Source organism: Rhamphochromis longiceps, linkage group LG7, assembly GCF_057381845.1.
Source record: "Rhamphochromis longiceps isolate RC_006_pf linkage group LG7, R_longiceps_female_GT1.1, whole genome shotgun sequence".
Classification (NCBI taxonomy): domain Eukaryota; kingdom Metazoa; phylum Chordata; class Actinopteri; order Cichliformes; family Cichlidae; genus Rhamphochromis; species Rhamphochromis longiceps.
In genome coordinates, this window is record NC_140563.1 from 4044292 (window position 1) to 4069241 (window position 24950).

Here is a 24950-nt window from a genome sequence, read left to right on the forward strand (position 1 = left end):
ACCAGAAGCAAGTATTATTTACAGATCAAAGTCAGAAGTTCATGGTTGCATTAAATGTGCTTAGAAGGATAAACTGTAAAACCACTGCATGAATGTTGAGAAATATGCAGTTCAGAGAACAGTGAGTGAAACAGATGATTCAAAGAATAAAATATGAGACGTATTTTGCAAGTTGTTTCCTAAAACAAAATATTCATGCGTTGTATTTTATATTTTTTTATGTATTTTTTTTTTTTACATAAATGGCCTATTTGAAAAATAACTGCTTAATAAATACATTATAAATTGTGCTCTTTTAAGTAACAATCACATAACCTTCAAAACTAAGTAACAGTTTCCTGTGACTCTACTTACAGTTTCAAAACAATCATAGGAAAAATCCAGAAGGGCCTTTTTTTTTTTTTTTAGCTGGATGAAGTAGTGAGGGGAGGTGTTCTTGGTTTTAGTGGTCTAAAAGGTCAAAATGCTGAACTCAACTGAGCACCTATTGATTACTAGCACAGCAGCAGATGCACATGTACTTCATCTACACTGAAATGCAGCTTTAATTAAAGCTATGATTTTTGAATTAAAAACTCTATCGCTCCCCTTTTAGTTAAATGGTGGGAGTGTATGTCTCTGATAAGAAGCTTTGAAACAGGTCCAGAGGTGACACCCCTCACCCTCCTCCCTTCCAGGATTATTCCTCCAATATGAAAATCTAGGTAGCATGAGACAGATTAGGCAATGCTTAACATGCTAGAGTTGTGTTGGTGAGACACAGATCAATGGTCTTATGTAGGTTAAGCTGCGTAGGTATATGCTGGAACTACATTTCAAAGAAAACTTGCATACAATCTATGTAATGAGCTGGAACACACTTGAGATCTACATTTCAGGGATTATGAGGGATTTTAAGAGTTGTATGATTAGGGATTCAGCAGGTATTGTTGTCCAGACAGGTGCTTGGGTCTGAGAGGGGGAGCTTTTAGTTCCAAATGACAGAAGAATGGATTAAACAGCAGCCAGTGTATCTGCTTCACTGCTATTTGAACATATGTTATGAAATATCCAACGGTCTTGTACTTGGATCATTTACACTCACTGCCTATAAGAGCAACTGGTTTCTGTTCCTCGCTTTTTCCACTAATGAGGCTCAGGTGGAAATCACAGGAGAGAAACAAATGTCCAGGAACAGCTTTGTGATATGATCTTTGCGCTGCTCTTTCGATCCATAATCTCTTAAATCCTCTGAAATGTCATTTTTTGTTTGCTTTAGTTTGCTTTGTGTGTGTTATTAAAGCTTATATATTCATAAATAAAATCAATGGGACGACTACAGCAGCATATTATAGAACTGTTAGAGCTGAATTCATTTGTCAATAATTTATAAACCGATTGAGAGAAAATGAGAAACCTGTAACATGTTACCAACTAGTTATCAGTGTGAGCTTGTCTTATATTGATAAATTCAGTACCTTTAGGTTTTGGCCAGAAAATGTAAAAAATTAAAGATAAAAAAAAATCACTTCCCCCACTGAAAAACAAACAGTGGTTACGGCCTTAATGATGATAAAAATCAATGCTTCATAGAAAACACCTACATCTACAACTAAATGAAGAACCCAAGGACCATGTCTGTCTGTCTGTCTGTCTGTCTGTCTGTCTGTCTAGTGTGACTAGTGTGATGTTCCAAAAGATTACATTTTTGATAGTAAGCTCCACTTTGTCTCCACTTTTTTTTTCTTTTATGACCTTTTTTTTTTTATCTATCTAAAGATAGATAGATAGATAGATAGATATTCTCTTATCTATATATTTGCATTAGAAGCAAGATGGCAAGATTTTCTTTTCCTTTTTAGAGAATACTGAATGTCAGGCGGAGAGCAGAAGTGTGAGAGATGCTTCAAGCCTCCTATTAAGCTTTCTTAATAGAGTCATTTACCACCTATAATCACTCAGGTATAATCCCGTCTTCTCTTAAACGTCGAAAACCCATATCGGATGCGAAAAAAATAAGCAGCAGCTGCAGCACAAAGTGTTCTATACAACATCTTCCCGATATAAATGTGTATAATTTTTTTAAAGATGAGAGCTCCATACAAATCCTTCGTGCTTTCACAGAAGTTTTCAAAAGTAAAAGCACCACTCTTGCAGGTAATCCCCGGGACTAATGTGACATGCATGATATAACATAATACTTCTACAAGCATGCATATCGAGGGGGGGGTTATTGATTTCTAAAGTCTGCGTTCTGGAGACGCTGGTGCACATTTTACGCACGGTACCAGTCTGTTACACTTACATACCAGCGGCCAGATGAGGGAGACATACGGCTTCGGGACATGTCGAAGTATCCCGAGTAATTTTTTATAAGATTTCATTACCTCTTTCTTCAACTGGAAATACTACAGAGCAAAGCGCGTTGCTGGCTTCGTCTGGCTAAACCGTGTAAACGCTTTTTTTTTTTAGACCGAGGAGGAAAAGGTAGTTAAAGGAGGAAATCAGTGCGCTACTGTGTGCTGGGCGTTTATGATAAAGCGTGTGAAGCGTACAGTCCGTCAGTCAGCAGTCAGTCATCCAGTTCAACATCACTCTCCACTGAACTCCAGCTGTCACATCGTGTCCTCCGCGCCTCTTCGAACTGGCCAGGTAAGAGAAATCACTGCGACTCTTAAAGATTTACCCAAGTTATTTGTGAAAAGTTTCTGACGAGTCGGATTCTGATGGACACGCGTTTCCCAGGGATGCCACTGTTGGTTTTCTTTCTTGTTAAAAAGGAAGTAATGGCGAGGGCTGAAAGGTGACTAAGGAATTTTCTACAGCTCATCGTAAAAATTAGTCGAGAGTCATCCAATAGAACGCAAAAAATACCAAATCTGTGTATTTCTCTGGTGTTTATTGAGCATATAATTAGTATACAGTTAGACCACGAGCATCATATTCTATCATATTTCACTGCAACCTTCAATTATATCATATTATTGCATACAGGTTTTTTCTTTCACATAATGTAAAATTATGATTTATAAACATAAAAATGAGGGTTTTTATACTATAAGTTGTGTAGTTATGAATAAGAATGACGCAAGGTGGCTGTGCATTACAATCCCCAGTTTGCTTGTTAAAGACAAGCAGGAGCCCGAAAGAATTCACAGTTTTCAAGTTGTAGTTTTGACACCTCAAGCAGCATTAAAAGCCCACGTTTTAGGTTTTGTAACCTTTTTTCTTAACTATCACCTGTACAGAGTGGCACAGCTACTCTCAAAGCCACCCTCACCCTCTGCCCCCCCTTCTCCTTCCTCCTGTTTCCAAATGCTCTCCTTTGAAGCGATGATGCCCCATCTGTCATATGTGAGCAAAGAGAGACCATACTCTGCTCTTCTCAATTACTGAATTCTCCTCATGCCAGCTCCGGTGGGACAGGAGGAGGAGCAGGTGGGTGGCAGTCAGTACGATCAATCAACATGAAATATTCAGCTTTGAATATACACATCATTTACTAATACTGCTGCTGCTCTCCTTGTTAGAAACACCCTGAAAAATAGTTGGGGTGCTTGTCTAAAGCGTTTTATAACCGAGAGTGTGCGTGAGCTGTGACACAGTTCCTGATGAAAAATTGGGCCAGTGCATATTCAGGTGGCACCACAAAAAAAGGGTAAACTATACGCTGCACTGACACCAGAGGGGTAGCAAAAATTATTATCATTATGACTGAGAAGAAATTAGAGAGAGGGAGGGTGAGTGGATGAAACTGTATTAAATTTAGCGCCACAGCCGTTTTCTCATTATGCTGCGGTAAATTCATGCAGCTTACATGACAAAGCTCTGCTTGGCAACTTTCTCCCCTGATAGAAGCACTTGTTTGAACATGAGGCACATGATTTGAATATCTGTAATCCACGCTGAAATCAACAGGCCAGATGAACTTTTTGGCACCTTCTTACCACCACACTGAGTAGGATTTTCTCCCCCCCCCCCAAAAAAAATGCCTAAGCTAGTTAGACTTTGGCTTAAAATCACTTTGAGTATGGAGACAAAGCAATGCAAAAGTAATTTATGTAGTCTTTCCCGATGCATTATGTGGAAATCGTAGAACTTTGACCTTTCCAGTCATTCAAACTCTTCAGGAAACTTTGAATCTGCTAAGTGTCTGCACTGTGATAATATCTCTGTGATGTTGCCTCATGAAATTTGCCCGAGTACTATGGCCTTAAGTATTTGAGCTATGAGGCAATACAGTGAAAAGCATAGCCCCCTCATATGAGAACACAACAGTGAATAATTAATAACCTTGCTCCCAATTCCAGGAAAACAATAGCATATTGTAGGAACGTTGCACTAATTTAACAAGAGGAGAAAAAACAAAAAAACTTTGACAAAATGTGGAATGCTCTGCCATTGTTGTAAAGCATGTCTGTGTGAGTTTCGCTCTAGTTATTCCATCCACTGTTGCTTTTCACACTTTCTATACTGCTGTTCCATACTTGCACATAATGTAGGGGTTGCATGCTGTTTGCATGCTGTATAATGTTGTAGTGTAATGTTGTTTGCCTTTGAGATTAATCAGAACCCATTAAATACCCCTCTCTCACCTGCTGGCAGTATGTGAGGTGGAAGTGCACATGCAGGAAGCTATTTTCCAACAGGCCTCCTCTCTTGGCTGTCAGCTCCCATTAAGGGGGAAGGTGTCATATCTGTAACACAGCTGAGTGCAGATGGCAGAGTGGAGGGGATGGCTCACCGATTTAAACAATGATTAATGAACAGAGATGGAAAACAAATTACATTGGACTATTGGAGGCAGGGAATTGTTTTTATGAAAATGTTAATTGTGTCTGCCAGGCTGATACCACGAGTGGGGGAAGGGTGGAGTGAGGGCAAGGTAGTGAGGCAACCAGGGGGCTAGTGATAGGACGTCTACTACTCCCCTGGCTCAGATTATCGGCGTGTCTCAGCATGCAGTGTTTAATACCGTACCTTGGCTTTAAGACCTCTAATGTGCCATAACTTTCAAGGTTTGGCTTTTTATGATGAACCCCATGAAGAATTGTCGCCCACCACTGCACCAATTAGCGTTATCTCTAATAATAAGTGGTTGTAAGTGACGAGAGAAGGCGCCCTGTTCTAGTTGTAATTATTGCAGGCGGGTGCAGCTGCACTACTTAGGGAGATGATGATAATTATTTTTCTTTTTTTTTCATTGCGGGTTGATTATTTAAGAGCATCATACACTCATCAGAGTAATCAGGAGAGAGTGATTAGTGAAAATCCACGAGGCTAACAGCTGCCACATTAAACACTTGCCTCTGTTGCCAACACACAGAGGCAGAGTCCTTCCACAGGACAGAGACGAACGAAAGCACTTCACCTTCAACTCCAGGAACCGCATGTGTTTGTTAGAAAGTCAAGGCTCGAGTTACACACAGAATTAGAGTAAACAGAGCTCTCTGCGAAAAGACACGTTGTTGTGCACCAAGGTCGATCTTCGGTGCTTCAGTTAACAACTACAGGAGTTTGTTGCAGGGGAGTAAAAGTTTGATAAGGCATTTTGGGAAGTGTGGGAAAATCGAGATGATCCTTTGCGTTGCTTGCGCTCTTCTTCCCTAATGTCTCCTGTTGTGTTTAGGTGGGTACCTTTTGAACGTTCCTCTGGATGATGACTCTTTGATAAGGCCTAATTATCAAAAAGAAAAAAAAATACAGTCCCAATTAGAGATGTGTGACCATGTCCGGTGGTCATGCTGCGTTGCTTGCCACTGTGTAAGGCCTGCTAAACTAAGGGCTAATTCTCTTAGCCCAGATGTTGCCTGAGCACAGTCCTGGGATCCCACTGGGTTGATGAGCTCAATCAGTGAAATGATGAAAAGATGATTTTGTCCCTGTAATTACAGTGTGTAAACTACTTATCTAGGATTGCAAAGGAAGTCATTTTCTAATTACGCTGGTACCCCGTTGTCTAATGGTGGATGTTTTGTTGTTTTAGAGAGCATGTGAGAGAGAGTGAGAGAAAGGGAAGAAGAGCAGGAGGAGGGATATACAGTATGTGTGAGATAGATAGATTGATGGGGAGAGGAAGAAGGAGAGAGAGAGAGAGGAACTTCATGAGGGGTCTGTGCTCTGCTGCTGCGGCTGAAAAAAGACCATCACAAGGGCAAGATGGCTGCCAAATGAGAGTTCATTGAATTATCAGCCCAGCTAATGTGCCTTGGATTATGCTCTTTGTTTGTCAGGTTTTTTTTGCTGTGGATGCCATAGCTTAATGAGATACTGTAAGTGGCATTACCAGACTCCTGCTGTGATTTTGTGATGACTCGTTTAATGACTTTTGTTTTAGTGCCTTCAAGTGCTTTTTTTTCGCAACTGAAAATAGACACATCTAGTTTTTTTTTTCGTGTCTTCCTTTCACTTTTGCAAATATTGGCCAATGTGAAAGACAAATGCAGTGCAAAAACAAATTGATCCTTTCACAGTTAGGAGGGCTGCTAACTTAAACGTTATAGCGAGCAAGAGTTTGCATCCGCCCGGGGAAGTTGTCGAGAAAGCAAAACATGTCAGTCTGTTGCAGACTGAAGAAGCTGTGTTCTTTGAGATCTGTGCGAGTTATGTTGGAGCTGACTGCTGTCATGCAGGGCCCAACCATCTGATGCAGCCTACACCATGTGGATAGGCTTCTCTTCTGTGAGGCATCCCCTCCTCACCCCACACTGTTAACACACCCCATCGTACGCCAAAGCTTTGTTTGTGTCCAGAAAGAACAGGTGGTCTGTGCAAACAAGAGCAACTGTTTACACATTAGTGATCTTAAATACATTCTATATGCATGTGCCTCCGTGTGTGTGTGTGTTATGGAAAGATAGAGACAGCATGTGAAAATGGGTGTGTTTGCAAATGCCTGACAAAGAAGAGTGAAGTTTATATTTCCTCACTCCGAAGTGTGTGAGAGCTAATGAAAACAACGAAGGAATTTCACGAATCCAGAATTTATTTACAACACACACACACACACACACACACACACACACACACACACACACACACACACACACACACACACACACACACACACACACACACACACACATGGTTATGATACTGCTCGTATTCACCAGAGTACCTATGCACACTTTCACTCTTCACGTCTTATCCTTGCACGCGGATTGGAACCATTTGTCATCTGAAAAGACTTAGACGCCACCAACTCATACAGGTACTCACACAGCTGGTTGCCTCTAAGCAAACCTGCTGTTTTCAGTCTGAGTTCCAGGTGCTATACCCTGTGGCTTTTAGTATGTTGCCAGAGGAACTTATTTTTCCCTTTGCAGCGCATTCAAGGCCTCTAATCTGCATTGCTGACTGAGACAAACAAAATTAATCGAAAGCCACCTGAAATAGCCGATTCTCACATAACTGTTCATCACTGCTGTATCACTTGCATGCCAGGTTTATTTTTAAGGGGCACAAGACAGGTTTTTTGGGGGGGGGGGGTTTGATAGTGGTAGAAGGAGTGGCATAGATTTACGTACAACACCCGCAACAAATGTGTATGTATTCTTTTATGAGTTCTTTAGCTATTACTCACAAGGAGCTAGTTTGTCAGTGCTGTGTGTGCTCTTTCTGTGCTCTGTACTCCTGCAGTAATGAATGGTGCTGGTTAGACTATTCTGTCTCCGTCAGGCTTTTGGGGGGCCTACAGAGAAGCTCCTATAGGGTTTCATTAATCTGGCTGTCAGAAAGTATATGTGTGCTATCTTTTGTATGGGTCATGGTGGGCAGCTGTGTTACCACTGCCCTCTTCCTTGAGCATGCTGTTCATCCCCTGACATTGCAGTCCACAGGAGTGTTGGCTGGCTGATTTGGTGGGTGGGCACGTGGATGAAGTGAGATACAGGGGACATAAAGCATAGCATGGGGCTTTCACTGTCTTTACATAAGCTCATGTGTGATAAACAGTTGCCTTCTGCAGCCTGGGAAGTCAGGAATTCCAGGAATTTTGAAGTAGGCTGAACCATTTTACAAAGAATCTGGGACATCAACAGACATATTAAATGTCAGACTGCATGCTTATTTGCTCATATGAGGCATGAGTATCTGCATCCAACTCTATAATTACATATGTGTTTCATTTTTAACTGCATGTGTTCACTATTGAGTTGAGTTTTTATTACTGTATCATGCGTACAACTGTTTCCAGCCTGCCTGGGTAAACAGAACACATCTAAGCCACTACATGTAGATTTTTACACATTATTACAAGGGACGGTAAATAGTTACATACTGAAATTAAACAAGGATTTCCAGTTTTTGGTCATCTGAAAACAACGTACACGAAAAGGCTGTTATCAGTCATGTTAACATCAGATGATCTTTAGCTTTCTTTGCTTATTAGAGGGCTCACTGTAGCTGTTGGGAGAAGGCTTTTGCAGCCATTTGTGGTGCATTTATTGTATTTTTCAGTCAACAACCAACATAAATTATTAATGGATTTTTATTAATTTTAACCGCTGCTAAAAAGAAAAATGTAATACGCACTTCTGATCTATAAATTTCATTTACGTGTTTCATTCCACTTTCATCACTCTAGGCCTCGACGCATCTATCCATCCATCCTACATGGCAATGCACTACAAGGTAAACATATCGTGTTTCCACTCTCTTGTAGGTCAAATCTTTTATAGAATCCCCTTCGCCTGACAGCAGTGAAAGTAAATATAACAGTGTTTGATATTGTCACATCTAAAATCATCCCAAATGCACAGCCTCCTTGGCTGGTTGTAATGTATGTGTCACATTTTTGTTTCCCTTTTATTGCCTGTGCTAAATCACACCTGCTCCTTGTTCGTATATGTGCGTCCACACCTAAGAGGCGCTACTGTGACACAATGCTTCAAAACAATCAAGCGCTCTCTCAATCTGCACTAAAAGAGCCTAATCCACTCTGACAGTGAAAACACCTGATGGCCCCGCTCCTATCTCCACAGATTCCCACCAAAGCCAGTCCGCACACACAAGCAATGACGGCTTTCTGCCTCGTTGCCATGCGCAGTTAATCAGAGAAATATCACTTTAGTAAATATGAAGTAGATCTAGTGTATGCTAATATCATTCGCTCACTTTCTTCCTGTCAGATGTGATTAGGTCAGGCCTGTAGCCTTACATTGATCTGGGCTCAGTGCAGACACACTGCTCACACCAGCCATGGCTGCAGGCAGCTCTTTATCCGGGTGGTTTTATGTGCAACATTTTCATGCCTGATCAAACTTGCTGTGGAGTAGGGGTAGAGCTATCTCCTTGACTAGTAGCTGACTAGCTATTCCACAATTAGGATATTATTTTAATTATTTAAACATATATATATATTTTAGGGGGCACCAGATAATGGTTTGAGTTGAGTGGAGTAATGTATAACATTGTTATTGCTGTTTTACACTGCAGAAGAATACAAAAGCATTATAACAAAGCTTTAAAAGATACAAGAACACACAGGAGGCGAGCTGCCTGTTTGTGACAACAGCAAAAGTTATGTTAATTTTAAATTTGTTGCAAGACATGAGAATTCAAGGTCAGTCTAGCATAATAATGAACAGCCATGCTAAGCGGCTGCTTACACGTTTTAGATGATAAGCTAAGTTTGAGATGGATGAATGATGGGCAAAATATTTGCCAGCAGAGTTTGCCTGTCACTCTCTTGGGTGTCATCCTTTACCTTCACAAAATGAGCCCACACGTTGGATTTCCTGCCTGCCTGACATGTGCACTGTAACAAATGCAGACACCAGCTCTTGTAAATGACACTGTCTATCTGTGACTAGCTGTCTGACGCAATGTCACCACTTCCTGTGGTTGTTGGAGTTTTCTGTGACTGACCAAACAAAACTTTGCTGACTAAGACTATTTTTTAATCAGCTAACATTTGGTTGACGTTGTTATGGGTTATACTCATAATCAGATTTGATTTGGAAGGCCGTTATTTACATGAAAGTTAGCGTTTTCATTTTGGCGCCCAGGTAAGCGTGATTTACTGTGCCGGAGTATGACAGCAAGATTGTGTCGTGCCAGATTGTTCTTATTGCTCTCTTGTTTAGCTCAATCTCTCTTTAAAAGGCTAAATGTAACCCAGAGCTAGTACACATGTGCAGTGTTTAGCAAAGAAGGCATGCACTTGTGCACTAAACCATCGTCAAAGTGATTTCAGAAGATGTTGCAGAGACAGAGCTATTTAGAGTTAAGTTCAATCAATCATTATTGATTGGTTGCAGACTTTATATTGGCTACACCGTACAATAAGAGCAACTGCACAGTAATGACATTAATTAAGGCAAATGCGAGCTCGGTCTAACTGACGGCCATTCTTGAAAATGCGTGGGAAGTGGGGCTAACCTCCCATTTGCTTTCTTTTGTGGAAAGGCTGTTCAGGAATATCGGGTCAGGAGCTGTAAAGTGGATCTATGATATAAAGATATAATTTACAGACCTTTTCTTGTCAGATATGATTAAGTCAGCACCATAATGGTCACATTGATTTCTAATCTACATCTTAGAGCGGACACGCCAGTCACACGAACCGTTGCTCCCTGCCTGCCAACTCTTTATCTGTGTGGTTTTGTGTACATCATTTTCGTGACTGACTGAGGTTGCAGTCCAGGATGATGTAAGCCTGTGTTAATTCAGTGTGGACAGTGCAGGCTTTGTTCTGTGCCCTTTGGTGCTGCACTAGAGCTGTGCAGGGCTCGCCTGTTTGACCTCTACCATTGTAGCACGATGTGAATTTGAAGCTTTGTTTTGCTGCTACAGTCGAATAAAAAAGGGAGCTGGGAAGGGCAGGCTTTTTATTCAGATATGCTTCCTTTAACTTTAGTTTAAATTTTTGCATCCATCATTAAGTTGTTTATTTTCCTCAGTACTCCTGTGACATAATTATCCTAGTAACGGTTTTATTCAAATATGCAGCAGACCTGCTGAAAAAGCTTAACTATTTACTTTAATCTTCTCTTTAAAGCATTTCAAAGATTTGTGAAATGCGAAGGAAGGGCAAGTAGAAGCAGATAGGCTTTGATGTTTCTGCTGCCTTAGTATTGTGTGTCACTAACAAAATGAGATCTAGACAAAGATTTTCAACTTACCCTTTAGTAAAGATGAGATATTTGTTGAGGAAGCCTTTGTGGTTATACATAATCAGCATTTTCGCATTCTCCAACAATAATGTAAAACCACAGGTATACTTAAGACAGGATGAGGAGAGTCAGAACCTACTTTGCACTATTTCCTGACCTATTTGTGGTGCATAACTGGCATTATACAGCAGTTGCAAAAGTACAGATTTACACCTCGTTGACAACACATGGCCATATTTATTTAGCTTTGTTTTTTCCTTACTTAGTTGCTCTTCTTATTGCTTCTAATTTTTTAAATAATACATTTCCTGCAGCAGACTTTGAAATAACTTAATGCACCTTTTGTTTTTCTCTTTAGGTCAGACAAACAGGAAACAGACACGTCATCTAAACAGCATGAATCCACATCCTGTTTCAGCTAAATAAGTGCAAACACTTCATTTTACTAACCTTCAGACTGTCCCAGTTAGACACCCCTGACCACCATACTGTAACATCACCCAGTCCCCGAAAGGACAGCTTCATTACCCCATCTACCCACCCAATTAGGAGCCAGATGGCACTTCTGGCCAACCAAATCATGGATGCACGAATTCTCAGCAGCATGAATGGGAGAGTAGAGCTTTCCCAGTTCCTGAGAGTCACCAATCAAAGCATTGTCTCTCAGGTTAATTCTTCCCAAGATGATAACCGCAAAAACAGGAAGTATCCCTGCCCGTTATGTGGAAAGCGTTTCCGCTTCAACAGCATCCTTTCCCTTCACATGCGCACTCATACAGGTGAGAAGCCTTTCAAGTGCCCGTACTGCGACCACAGGGCTGCACAGAAGGGGAACCTGAAGATACACCTCCGCACACACAAGCAAGGCATTCTGGGCAAAGGCCGTGGGAGGATTAGGGAGGAGAACAGGTTGCTTCACGAGCTCGAGGAAAGGGCGATACTAAGAGACAGGCAGATGAGAGCTAGTCACGTTAGCCAACCGCAAGCAGCTAATATAAACCACCATCAAAAGCCTCTACCGCAGACTTTTCCGACACAGCCTCAGCTGTTAAGCAACTCTAGCGCAGCAGACAGCCAGCCATGTGGATCCACCTCTCCCAAGTTGACTACAATTCACGACGAGGCCATCCAGCCCCAAACCACTGGCTTCCGCTGCTCTTTCTGTAAGGGAAAGTTCAGGAAGCAGCAAGAGCTTGAGCGCCACATCAGAATCCTCCACAAGCCCTACAAATGTACTCTGTGTGAGTTTGCTGCCTCACACGAGGAGGAGCTCATCAGCCATGTTGAAATGACACATATCACAGCCGATTCGGGCTCAGGGCAAAAGCCCACGATTGGGGCTGGTGATCAGGGAAAGCCTGTCGGTGAATTCCCCTGCGAGGTGTGCGGCCAGACCTTCAGCCAGGCCTGGTTCCTAAAGGGCCACATGAGGAAACACAAGGATTCTTTTGAGCACTGCTGCCAAATCTGTGGCCGTCGCTTCAAGGAACCCTGGTTTTTGAAGAACCACATGAAGGTGCACCTTAATAAGCTCGCTGCTAAGACCAATCTCCCTCCCGAGCGTGATTCCTCTGCTGAAATGAGTAACCTGACGCCATCGGAGCATCAGAGCAACCTCTACTCCCAGTACATCTCCCGCATTCACAACAGGTTCCTTACAGCTGAGAGAGTGGACCACCCAGATTACAACCAGATGATAGCTGCAGCTGGTGTTGACATGAAGGTCCGAGAGATGTTAGGGCGGATGATTTCCTCGGGGCCTGGTGCGGTGACAGATGCAGAGAGCTCTTCTTCGATGAGTCTAAATCATCTCCACCCTCCGCTGAGTTCCTCTAGCATGGAATATCTGCAGAAAATAATTGCTGCCAGAGATGCTCTCACCAACAGCAGCAGCTATGCGGGTTGGCAGATCATAACACCAGGGTTACCTATTGAACAGCAAATGTTCAGCCCTAAAGACCACCAGCAGCAGCAGCAGCAGCAGCAGTGCTCCTCCTATCTGCCAGAGAGATGTCTCCCTGTAGATGATGGGAAACTGTGCTTTGGTGACCCAGACACCAAAACCATAAGCAGACCTGGGAGCCCCGGCAGCGTGAGTCATCATGGGCCAGCAGAGATGATCACCGAGACGGGGAACTCTGGCAGCGCTGTGGACCATCGACCACAATCTTCTTCTCCAGCTACAGGTAATTCAGTGCAGGAAGACAAGTCTTCAGAGTAAAAGATTAGGACTACGTCTCAGCCTCTAGATAACGTTTTAATCATTCATTAGGAATTAGTCCCTGATGTTTCCATCTGTGAACTAATCTCAAAATATTTGACATAAAAGCATCTTATTATTGTTATATTTTTTCCCCTTTTTGTCAGAAATGATCAAGTGCATGTAAAACATGTGTCATCATATTTGTGACTACTTAGAGTAGGTGGATTTGAAGCAAGCACAGGGTCAGCAACACAGCTACAGATATTATCATCCACAAGGACTTTGTCTTCCTTTTAAAGATAATGGCATCATGGTGAATTGTAGGGATAATTAGTACCCTCTATTTTATATCCGTCACATCCCCACCCCTTGCCTACAGGGGCACAAGATGTTAATGCATGCCATCTGGTGTTTTTAATGATTTGATATATACCACCCAGTGATTTTTATGATTTGATCTACCACCTGGTATTTTTATTGATAGTCTTCTGTTCCACCTGGTGATTTAGATGATTCGGCTCTATGGGTAAATGCCTTCTTTATCATGGCATCCTGCTAACATGTTATCATGAGTCTAAATTACTGCTGTAACGGCGTTATTAAGAGACGAGAAGAAAAGATAAATCCAAACTTTGTTCGCTTTCCTCACAGCTTATGCTTACGGTTATTTTCTTCCAGTGTTAGAGAACTACTTATGTGCATCTAAGTCTGCTGCGCTCCTGTGGGATTTGGGCCAGTATCCTCTTAAATGATGGCCGTAGAGCAGAGATAAATGGATCAGGTCTAATCTCATTAGATGTTTTGTTTCCATATTGTACACACATACTGGCATCTGCATATTTACATGTAAATGCTCACAGTTTACAGCCAAATCCCTCTCTGGTTGCTCTTTAAGAAACATATTCAAGCTCTGTTGTTTCTACTTTCCCTCTTCTCCCCTATCTCCGAGACCATACGGTGTCACTTCCAGAAACATTTACGATAGTTGGCTAGCTGAGGATTTGAGCGTGCACAGTTCTGGGATGGCACATTCAGTATCAGACTCTAATTTCAGTCAATATTAAGCATGGAAACTAATTCATTGTAAAGGTCAGGCGTCATTGCTTTAGTCAATGATGGATCCGGCAGGCTCTCTCTCCCCTTCTCCTCCTCTCCTCTCTGTTCTTAGTCCTGTGTAATGGTAGACTCACTCTGGGGGCTTAGCACCGCATTGTTTAGCTCTGACAATATATCCCAGAGACCTCTGCAGCTGCTCCCTGTGCTCACAATGACAGATTAATTAACACAATCACACGCTGCTGGCCCTGGCTCAACGCACAGGTCTGCTGCGGGACAGATAGGTAAATCCTACACATATGGAGAACACGCACCACTTGATGAGGGTTTAATAACAGGGATAAGTTTTTTCGGAGGTGGGGGGTTGTAACTGATCAAGTCTGTCTGTCTCGATGCTTGGACATGGAGGCAGAGAGAGTGAGAGAGCGAGTGTTTTCTAATTCAGGAGAGCGGAGATGCTGAGGAAGAATTACCACTGCCAGATGTTCGGCTTGAGGAACATTGATTAGTCCAGAATTACAGGCTACATTATTCATAGTCAGCCTATGGTGGTCATGAAGTTATTGATGTACCCAACATGGATGGCAAATATAGTACAGTCATGGCTGTCAGAGTGGGAGACAGGTTCTTACAGCGCCCGATTTAGATTTTTAACTACAAACACCCAGCGTCGTAAATGAGAAATCTGACTTTGATTTGAATAGGAGGCGTGTTATGAATTCCTTCTTTCAATATCTAATCAGCACAGATTTCAAAATGCGCTTTAACTTTAATTATAAGTTGAGATTAAGAATAACGACTCTTCTTAAAGCTCACAAAGGGTCCATGCTGCAGGCCTCTGACCTACATTGGACCAGCTAGATCCCACATCTGAATGAAGAAAACACAAACTGCTAAAATGCGCTGACAGTTATTAATTAGTCCCATTCAATACTCTTAACCTCAAGGTCGGCGAGCAGGCACCATGTAACGATGTTGTCCCCACATGTGTTCCCTGCTTTTATGCTACTTTTACTGTAACTGTTACAGCCAAGAGAGCCTGAAGTGATAAGCGTCTATAAAACTGTGAATGGTAATATGAGCAGCGGTTTACCCAGAAACACAGATAAAGCAGGCTGCTGTGCAGAATATCACTTTTCCTTTGGCTGTTCCACTTCCATCCGTCTATTCTTTGTGATTGTTGAAAGCAAAAAAGCATCTTTTTACTAAATAGGTCCTTATCTAACTCTGTCATAGCTTTACAAATTCAGCTCTTATTCACAGATCAGAGTCAGTCTGACTGGTTTGTCTAAACTGATTACCTGTTGGCTTTGCCGTTTCCCTCTCACTTCTGTCTTTTAATCCTCTTTTTAATTATTATTGCAGATATGAGGCTCAAATTAAGCTCAAAATGCTTGTTTTCCTAGCATGCAGATAAAAAGATTTACCCAGGGAGTTCTGAACACCTGCCTTGAAATATTGTTCCACCGTCTCCTGAATGCCATTTGGCTTAATTGACTTGGAAACGTCCCAAATGCGTCATTGACTATGTGGTCTAATTAATATTAATAATATATGCTATTATAAACATCAAAGAACATCTGGTGCCCCTGTTTTTCTCACCAGTCTTGTGTGTGACTCTCACTCTCACTGTTTCATCTTAAACCAAACCAGCCACTATGTATCTCTGTTTTGCATTTCAGTTGCTTGATTACATATATACAGAAAGAGGCAAAGCCCCGCTGCATACAGAGTTTGATACCTACAATATAACTGCCAAATGCATGTGTAAGCATATAGTGTGTGAGTACGTGATTGCATTGACGGTGATATATGGACGTAAATTTTAAAGCCCATTTCCATATGAAATGAATCACTCGTCCGAGCCCAGCTGCATGCTTTTTCCATAGACACGGCTCACTTGAGGCATTTATTTATTTATTTACCTTTTTCATCCGCCTTGCACATTCAGTAAGGGCGGATAACTCATACGCATCACTTCATTAGATGCTCTGTGTTAGGTGAGAGAGGCTGGGGTTTGTAATGATGCAGTAATTGGAGTTTTGGTTGATAAATCTAAGCTCTAAAATTACTCCCCTCACATAATGTGCGCCTCTGCACTGTAAGTAAATCTTAAACTGATTAAGTTAGCATGAACCAGGCAATCACAAAGATGGCACCCATCCAAAGGAAGAGAAAAAAAGGCAGAGTCTTCAGTCTTTGTGTTGTTTTTAACCGCTTTCATGAAGGCTGGCAAATGGGTTTAGGAAGGTCCGCACTGAAAGATGAGGTCAGATATATGTGTTTTCTGCATTTGGAGCTGACCGGTAATGTCATCGTAATTTAAGCCACAGAATAATTGAGATATATAGTGTGTCTGAAAGAGTTCCATTAAGCTGTTTGGATCTTTTTTTTCTCTCTCTTTTTTTTTGGTCTGTTACTGGAGACAAGGGTGTGGCACTGTTGAAGTCTCTTTCCCGCTCTTGCACACCCCACACACATGTAATCTTACGTAGACTTTAAATCAAACATGCTCTATACGAGCACACTCACATATAAACACTCAGAGTGCAGTGCAAACAAAAGGAGAAGACTTTAGTTCAAGGACACGAATTTCCCATTTCAGCTGTGACTTTTCAATTTCATTTGCTGGAGCTCTATTTAATTAATACGTGGGTGTTATTTTACGGTTTTGTAAATTGTAATAGTAAAAAACAGCCCTCTTTTTACTACGATTCAGCTCATAATGCAGGTTTTCTATTAAAGTTGGAAACAAAGTAAAGTAACTACTACAGATCATTAGATTTAGATTTACCTCAGAGAATTACCTCAGGGTCAGATCTCGAGGTGTATGAAATTGATATTTCTCTGGCGGGGAATGAATCACTGTTGTAACTCAGATATTAGTCCATTAAAGAAGAACAATAAGGCATCAATATGCATAGAATTAAATTAATGGTGGTGGGTTTATCTCCCTATCCCAGACACATCCCTAAAAGACACAGTATAATGTATGACCTGACCTTCAAATGCCAGGAGAGTGTTGGGCAATAAACTGCCAATATTTGTGGCTTAATGGCATCGGATGACTTTTACTGTAATTGGAATGGCAGCGAAACAGCTGGGCTGTTTAAAGACAGTGCAAGGCAGAGGTCTCAGACAATCACTAACTCAAAATGGTCACAGGGAGTGTGTTTAACCCTGAAGGGTGTTTCTGTGATAGCTATAAGGATTAAACTGAAGGTAAACAGAGGGAAGAAGACATTTAAATTACCTTTAATTAAAAGTTATGGTGTGCGAGATCAAATCTTGCATCCAGATGGATATTATTCACTGGCTAAAAGGAGAAAAATCACCCTTTGTCATTCTCCACAATAATACACTTTGTACTGTTTGAATTATGTTTCCAACGCACCATTTTTCAAGTGTGAAGCAAAAATAAACTCAGCTACAGTACATGGTGTGGTTAATCAGAACTGCTCACATGTTGGACTTCGTTATTTCTGACTGGGAAACCCACTTACTGGTTTTGATGGAATGAGGTTCTTGTCTGCAACATCTGCCTTGTTCTAGTTGCTTTACAATCTCACTGTTTATTATTTCTGGAAGAATCTTGTTTGGTGTTAACGTCTTTGGGTGTATTTATTGCACATGGTGGTGGCGTCCATACTGTAAAATGATGGATCACTGGAGCTGAAAGCTGATTACAAGCTTGATTTACTGCAGGGCAGCACTTAAATCATTCAACTCAGCCTGGTGTGGGATTGCAACATTTTTCATGTTTAGACAACTGTTGTTGGTACATGCTCAGAACCAAATGCTCAGTATGTCTCATATGCACATGCTTTCCTAATTTGATTAAGTTTGTCTTATGTTTTTGCTGTTGTCATCTGTTGCTGTTAGGTGAGAAAGTCTACAGGTGTCCACCTTCAAATGACTACACCTCTGCACAGACAGCCTCCCTCGGCTTCCATCTGGATCAGTACCACTTCACCAACTGGCAGAACAACGGGGATCTTTCTTCTCCTCTACAGCCTAGCAGCAGCAGCAGCTCCAGCCCTAACCCCAGCTCCAAGCTCCGACCCAGATCCAGGGAGGACTGGAGCCCGGCTGCGGGGCCGTATCTCGGTCTGGAGAGCCACAGCGAAAATTCCTTGCTCATTAACAAGCAGTCCGATCTCGCTGACCGAGATGCGGGTCTAGACGGCTCTTTGTCTGCTCAAAATCGGAAGTCCCAGTATGAGCCTTTGGATTTGTCTGTCAGGCCAGACACCGTCACATCTCATTCAGCTGTGTCTCCTGCTGTGCTGGTACAGATGTCCAGCGTTTTTAGTAATGGACTGTCCTCCTCCATTACCCGCCAGCGACAAAGTTACTCGAACGCACCAGCTGAACTCAGTGTGAAACCCACATTTCAGTCTGACCTCTTGGTGCACGGAGCCAAGGAGGAGATGAACGCACAGAACGCAGGCTCTACAGTTCATGATGGTGAAGGTGAATTTGAGAAATCTGACCAAGGGAGGGAGGACAAAAATGACAATGCTGCCAAGTGGAAAATACTGAAAAATAATGTCCTTGAGTCAAAAGAGCCGGGAGAGGCCAGCGCTGATTTTGAGGGTGCTGGTGAAAAGAAGCAAGACAAGCTAGGACAATGGGTCAGAGCTGTGGCTGAATCTCCCATTTCCTCTCTGGAGAGCATAACTCCAGGACAGTCGGATCCACTTCAGCACCAGGGCGGCCTGCTCTCCTTCCTCAGATCTCAGGGGAGCCTCAACAGCACACCTGCTAGCGCCCACAAAGTCGGTCTGAACGGTGGGGGGAACATGGAGAAAGACATTGCATCAGGTGAGCACGAGCTTATATATCACATACACTAAATGCAGCTGTCACTGTTATCAAGATGTAGCCAGAGCTGTCTCCAGATTCGAAGGCAAATATTGCCACCTAGTGGTCAGACAGCAGCTATGCTTTGAACCACATTATTTCTGTGCATGTGATAAACTGCTGCGAGTGGGAACAGAGCATGATTATTATTTTTTGACTAAGCTCTATATATAACTGGCCAACTAGAGTGCAAGCTCAAACTTTTATACATTGTCTGGTGTGAGGATCCTGCTACAGAACACCAAAAAAAGTTTTGGCGGTATCTCAGCCCTCGTCACCTGACAGCAGAAGTGTGAAGATCGAGTGTGAGTGTGTGACTGAATCACACCAATTATGAACAGCACACTTCCCTTATACTTATAGCACTTGAGTTTTTTCTTGCAGATCTTATATCTGATCTCAAACAAGGGCTAAAGAAGACACAGGTGTGTGGCACTGATTACCCCTACACTTTAAAGGGTGATATAATCTCCTAGTGTGATAGGTTACAAATCGCCAAGCCAATGGAGCCCACTGATGGAGAGGCTTAAGCTCTTGTGCTGGTGTGATATGCTTGCTGAGTGCAGATTTAATAATGCTGTCTCTCAGGAGAGGGAATCCAACAGCTGGGGTCTTTGATATGCATGTATTATGAGTGCAACATGATACACCTTCCCTCTGATCCCCCTCTTATTCAGAAACTCAATATGTTCATGTGAAAGACAGGAAAGTGCCTGTCAACTCCATTAGGGATTAACATCTGTTCCCTTTCTTTATGATTCTAACAGCAAGATGTAGTTTTCTATTTGATTGTACAGATGGTTATTATAATATGCCGAGAAGCACCCCTCCCCTTCACCTCCTGTCATAGCCGTCACACTGTTCATGTTTCTTTCTTGCTTTTATTATGTATAATGCCATTTGGATTAAAAGACATTGATTTTAAAAAAACCTTTCCTCCGAAAAGCAGAAAAAATGACATCAAACAGTTCATCCCTCACATGCAGCAGGCCATACCGTAACTGTGGCCTGCACTTTTCAGCAATCGGATCAATGCAAGGAGCTATTTCAAGCATCGCTTGCCTTTTGTTCACTGCAGATTGATCCTCTGCGTTTTCTCTCTCAGGAAGTTGACTTCAAAGGCACAATAAACACCTGTCAGTCAAACTGGACAGTGAGATGCGGGGCTGACATTGAGAGTCCATCGAGTGTCCTCTAAAACTGAGCTAAGCAGGTGGCCTAGCAGTCTGTCCTGTCTGCAGCGCTGACCAGGTGGCTTTGTCATGGGGCTGTCTTCTGTTGACCCCATCCTCTCCATACTGTATGGCACGTCGAGTGGCATGGTGACATATTGCTGGGCAGTTTGGACATGGAGTGATGTGTTTGTGATGACAGTTCAGGTCGGCTCCAATGTGCCAGCAGTGGTAATTGGCCAGATGGTGACCTCTGGTTGAACCTGTCTGCATGCTCATTAGTCTCACTGAGCCCTCCCTTGTGTTTTAAACACTCTCTTACCTCTGCGCTGCTTGGGCTCAACCACTAGATGGCAACATTTACCACTCTAACAGCTGAGGCTGCGGTAAATAGCTCACTCCCAAGTAGTTTGACATGCATCCATATTTCAGAGGCACAATTAGGACAACTATTTCTGAGAATGCTGTCATGTTGCAAAATGGATGCCTTGGGGCAACTTTAAAAGAGTTAACCAGTTAACCATGTCAACTGTTCCTTCGGTGATGTCAGATCAGGCCTCAGACTCATGAGAACAAGTGAACATGAGAAGATCGATAAAGAAAGGATTAAGAATGAAAGAACATGGAGGACAGAGAGAAAGAAAAGGCCCTGATTTGAAAGGTTGAAAGGGGTGAGTCATTATCTCATTGTCTGACCTCTGTATACCCTCCGCGGAGAGGGTGACAGAGAGCAGGAGAAAAGGAGAGAGAAAAGGAGCGAGAAAGATCACCATAGATGGAGATAGATGGAGCGACAGCGAGGTGAAAGAGGAGCGGTAGTGCGGCTGTCTCTATGAGCAGATGTCGTTTGAGGGCAGCGAGAGGGCAGCGCGGCCTGCCTTTGTGCCGTGCTTCTCCCCATAGAGATAATGAAGGGTGGAGCACTGGGAAGGATGTGCAGTCATCACTCACTGTCTGTGTGCCATCAGAGCTCAGGCCTGTGTCATCCGTCACCATTCAGCTCTTCTGGCCCCCGTCGGCCCCGCCACTGTCATCATGGTCATTATCTCAGCCTGTGACACACAACACACTCTCGCTGCACACACACACACACACACACACACGCACACACACCACACACAAACACATCATTGCATGCATGCAGGTGTGAACATACATGTGTACAACCTCAAGCAAATATGCAAAGGCAAGGCAGGATATGCTTTTCTAGTACTAGTCCCTGCCCAATAGCAACAAAAACAAAAATATATATAAAACTATACTTCCCATAATAGACAATATAACCACATATAAACCTACTGTTTTGATATATAGAATGATGATAAGAAGAATTACAACTGAAAGACTCAAATAAGTAAAAATCTACTAAAGAATATATAAAAACTTTGCTTAGTTTACTGTTAAAAATTGATCCAAGGTTGACACATTTTAGTCTGTACACAGAGGTTTTAGCCCTATTAAATAAAATAACTAGTTAAAGGAATGAAAAGAGGGGAAACAAGTTAGATGAAAGGATTATATTTAACCTTTTGAGTGGTAGGCTAGCTCTGGATGCAATATCTTGATTTTTGAATTAGTAAAAGGCTCATTCAACATGCAGAAATTTGGGAATACACGCCAGAGTCGGGTGATGAACTTTAAAACAAATTCCCAAGTTTTCCCCTTTTCTTTGAAATATAACATGTGAGGTGCAACACATCCATTTGAAGAAATTCTAAACTTGCCTTCTGGTTCATCTCTAACCGAACATACTTGTGACAGGTTATTTATGTGCGCACAGATCTTTTTTTCTTTTTGTGCTGTGATTTCAAGTTCACTCACTTTCAGTTTATCTTTTGAATAAAGTCATTTTGAATATGTGGTTAAACTGTTGGTTTGTTTATAATCTGACTTATTCATGAAAGATTGTGCGTATTGTCCTGTTCCTTTGGCCGCAACTGTGAAAATAAATTGCAAGGAACTGAGATTATCCTTTAAGTTCAGTGTCAACGTTCTGCAGATTCAAAGTCAGTAATCACTCTGTTTTTGTACTACTGGCAGAGTTCCACTCTTTCTTTCAACACCACACAATCCCACCCTTCTCATTTCCTGTTGAGTCTCTTCATGCATTGTTATATATGTATAGGGGTACGTGTGTGTGTGTGTGTGAGTGTATTTCTTTGAGTGAATGGCTGGTCTGAAGCTGTGGCTTGAGTAGCCTGTGAATGGAGGATCATATGGCGGCGAGATGGATGGCTAAGAGCCCACTGCTGTCTCCTCTAATTGTAAAATATTAGTTACATTAGACTCTGGCCTGTGATTAATGGAACTTATTTGGAGGTTGCCCTCTGTTGGACCTCCCCTCTCCTCTGGTGGGAGGACTAAAAGAGCAGCAGACTGAGGAAGACGAGGAGGGACAGAAAGCAAGGCAACAGAGGCAGAGAAGGGGGAGACACGCTGGGCACCGAGCGACTAATGTAGGCCCAAGACCTTTTGGCTTATTATTAACCGACTTTATGAAAGTGTAATAGGCTACAGAATTGTTCACAGCGCCTGAGTGCATTTACAAGGATTTGATAAGATTGAGGAAAATCTGTCAAGTTTATCAAGTTACAAGGGAACATGTGAAATTTGAGGAAGCGGAAGTCAGAAAAATGACATTAAAGTTTTAACAAGGAGTGTTAATTTTTATGCATCCAACCTCCTCTCCTGTCTTTCCACGTCAGGCTGAAGCCAGGGAAGCTTAAGTGAGGCAGGCAGAGTTTAAGGTGCGCCACAAACTGCACTCTACCTGGGTCTGACAAAGCTTATCTTTACTGCTGTTCATTCCAGCTCTCTGTCTCTCATACACACACAAACACAGACACACACAGACCCTTCTGTGCTATCCTGATGATATTCAGATGTGTCAGGCCTAGTTTGTAAATGTGTGTGTGTGTGTGTGTCCTTTACGGCCATCAGGTTATTATACAGCAACAGATGGAGCATTACCTTTTATTGCTCACACCTTCTGTGAGTTTTCCCACTTTTCCCTCCAAAAAACACCTTTTTTATGTAGATGTGAAAGCGAGCGTTGAGCTGTGTACAGCTGTCTCAGCTCTGATGAGGAGCATGATAGAGTGGAAGAGGCGAGGGCGGGGTGAAAAGGCTGAGACAGCCCTCACTTTTTGGGAAGTGATGTCAAATGACATCAGCACATAATGGTTTACTGTAACCATGAATCACAGAAAAACACATTGAAGTGTTAGACAGAGGGGAAAAGAGAAAGTCATTATATGAGGTAACATCTCAAAAATAGCACAGCGGTGAACAAGGACACATGGCTGTCTAGGTAGAGAGGTAAATGAGTCACTTTTGCTTTGATCTTAGCAAGCCTGAAGGCTTTGGTATCATACTGATTTTTTATTGAGGTTGGATAAACATCTGGAAGCTACTAGTGTTAAGCTTTGTTGTTTGTATCTTAAGGGTACATTGTGTGCTGGGTCATGTATGTTCACATTGTTTATGGAGAAACTATGCAGCGGGCACGAAGGAGGTGGACAGACAGGACGTTTTGGCATGCCTTGCCTCCCAGCTGCAGACATCTGTCATTCCTCAGCTCAACACTTGTGTGCGTGTTTATTTATTTGTGTGTGTGTGTGTGTGTGTGTGTGCGTGCATGTGTGAGTTGTGAGCAGGAAGTGTGTAATAATGAGCATGAACTTGCATGCCTTTTTAGAAAAACCCGTCAGCCCATTAGGTGTCACAGGATGAAGGCTAAGTGCCAAAGTGATCAGAAAATCAACAATCTGCAAGCCTACAGCAGCTTCAGTGCACAATAACAAATATTAACATTTCTCTCACATCTCACCTGGCCACATCTGTTGTAGAGCACTGGAAAAATGACCTGCCAAGACTAATGTTTGCTATCCAGAACTAAAAACATACCACATGCATTCTTCACAGAAATCAGTATTATTCTGTTTTAGCAGAGGCTTATTCTGCGTCACACAGTGAGGGTTTTTATTTTTTGTCAGGGAACTTGTTTTTCTTTGATTTTATTGGCTGACTGTGTTGTGTTCAGCATGCACAAACCCGATGCATTATAATCTCAAAAACTGCCCGGTGGGATTGTGATTATTTACTTGTTGCAAACATTAACCGCCACCCCATTCCCGTGTATTCGTTTCCAGCTCGGAAGCCTTTCCAGTGCCGTTACTGCCCCTACAGCGCCTCCCAGAAGGGCAACCTGAAGACTCACGTCCTTTGTGTGCACCGTAAGCCGTTTGACAACAGTCTCTACCCTGACCGCCGCCTTCGACGTTCGCACACACCCCAGATGCCCTCCAGACTGCCTCTGAGCATCACGGGAGACAACCGTGCGCCAGAGACAGACCAGATCGGCGTGACATCCCTCTGCGGGACTTGATGTTATCGTATTAACAGCACATACAGACAGTTATGGTTATTGTTTTAGCTTCACCTCAAAAGGATTAGGATGATGGAGATTGTTAAAAAGAAGTTAACAGCCAACCTTGATGTACATTCCAGTGTTTACTTGAAGAGCCACAGTATGTATTTATCTGTAGCAAAAGAAGCTGCCTA

General features: G+C 42.4%; 1 protein-coding gene across 1 annotated transcript; it reads left to right on the forward strand.

Moving 5' to 3' along the window:
• The first annotated feature begins 2518 nt into the window (after positions 1 to 2518).
• On the forward strand, positions 2519 to 24938 carry LOC146664536 (uncharacterized). Its single transcript, XM_085411026.1, has 5 exons — positions 2519 to 2631; positions 8564 to 8610; positions 11452 to 13279; positions 18235 to 19176; positions 24539 to 24938. The coding sequence occupies exons 3-5, from the start codon at positions 11650 to 11652 to the stop codon at positions 24772 to 24774; spliced, it is 2808 nt and encodes a 935-aa protein (XP_085267152.1). The 5' UTR covers positions 2519 to 2631; positions 8564 to 8610; positions 11452 to 11649; the 3' UTR covers positions 24775 to 24938.
• The last annotated feature ends 12 nt before the right edge of the window (positions 24939 to 24950 follow it).

Excerpts from the sequence above, each read along its gene's own strand:
- LOC146664536 (XM_085411026.1), top strand. The coding sequence starts at position 11,650 with ATGGCACTTCTGGCCAACCAAATCATGGATGCACGAATTCTCAGCAGC. Across the intron at positions 13,280-18,234 it reads ATCTTCTTCTCCAGCTACAG|GTGAGAAAGTCTACAGGTGT; the intron begins GTAATTCAGTGC and ends TGTTGCTGTTAG. Across the intron at positions 19,177-24,538 it reads GGAGAAAGACATTGCATCAG|CTCGGAAGCCTTTCCAGTGC; the intron begins GTGAGCACGAGC and ends ATTCGTTTCCAG.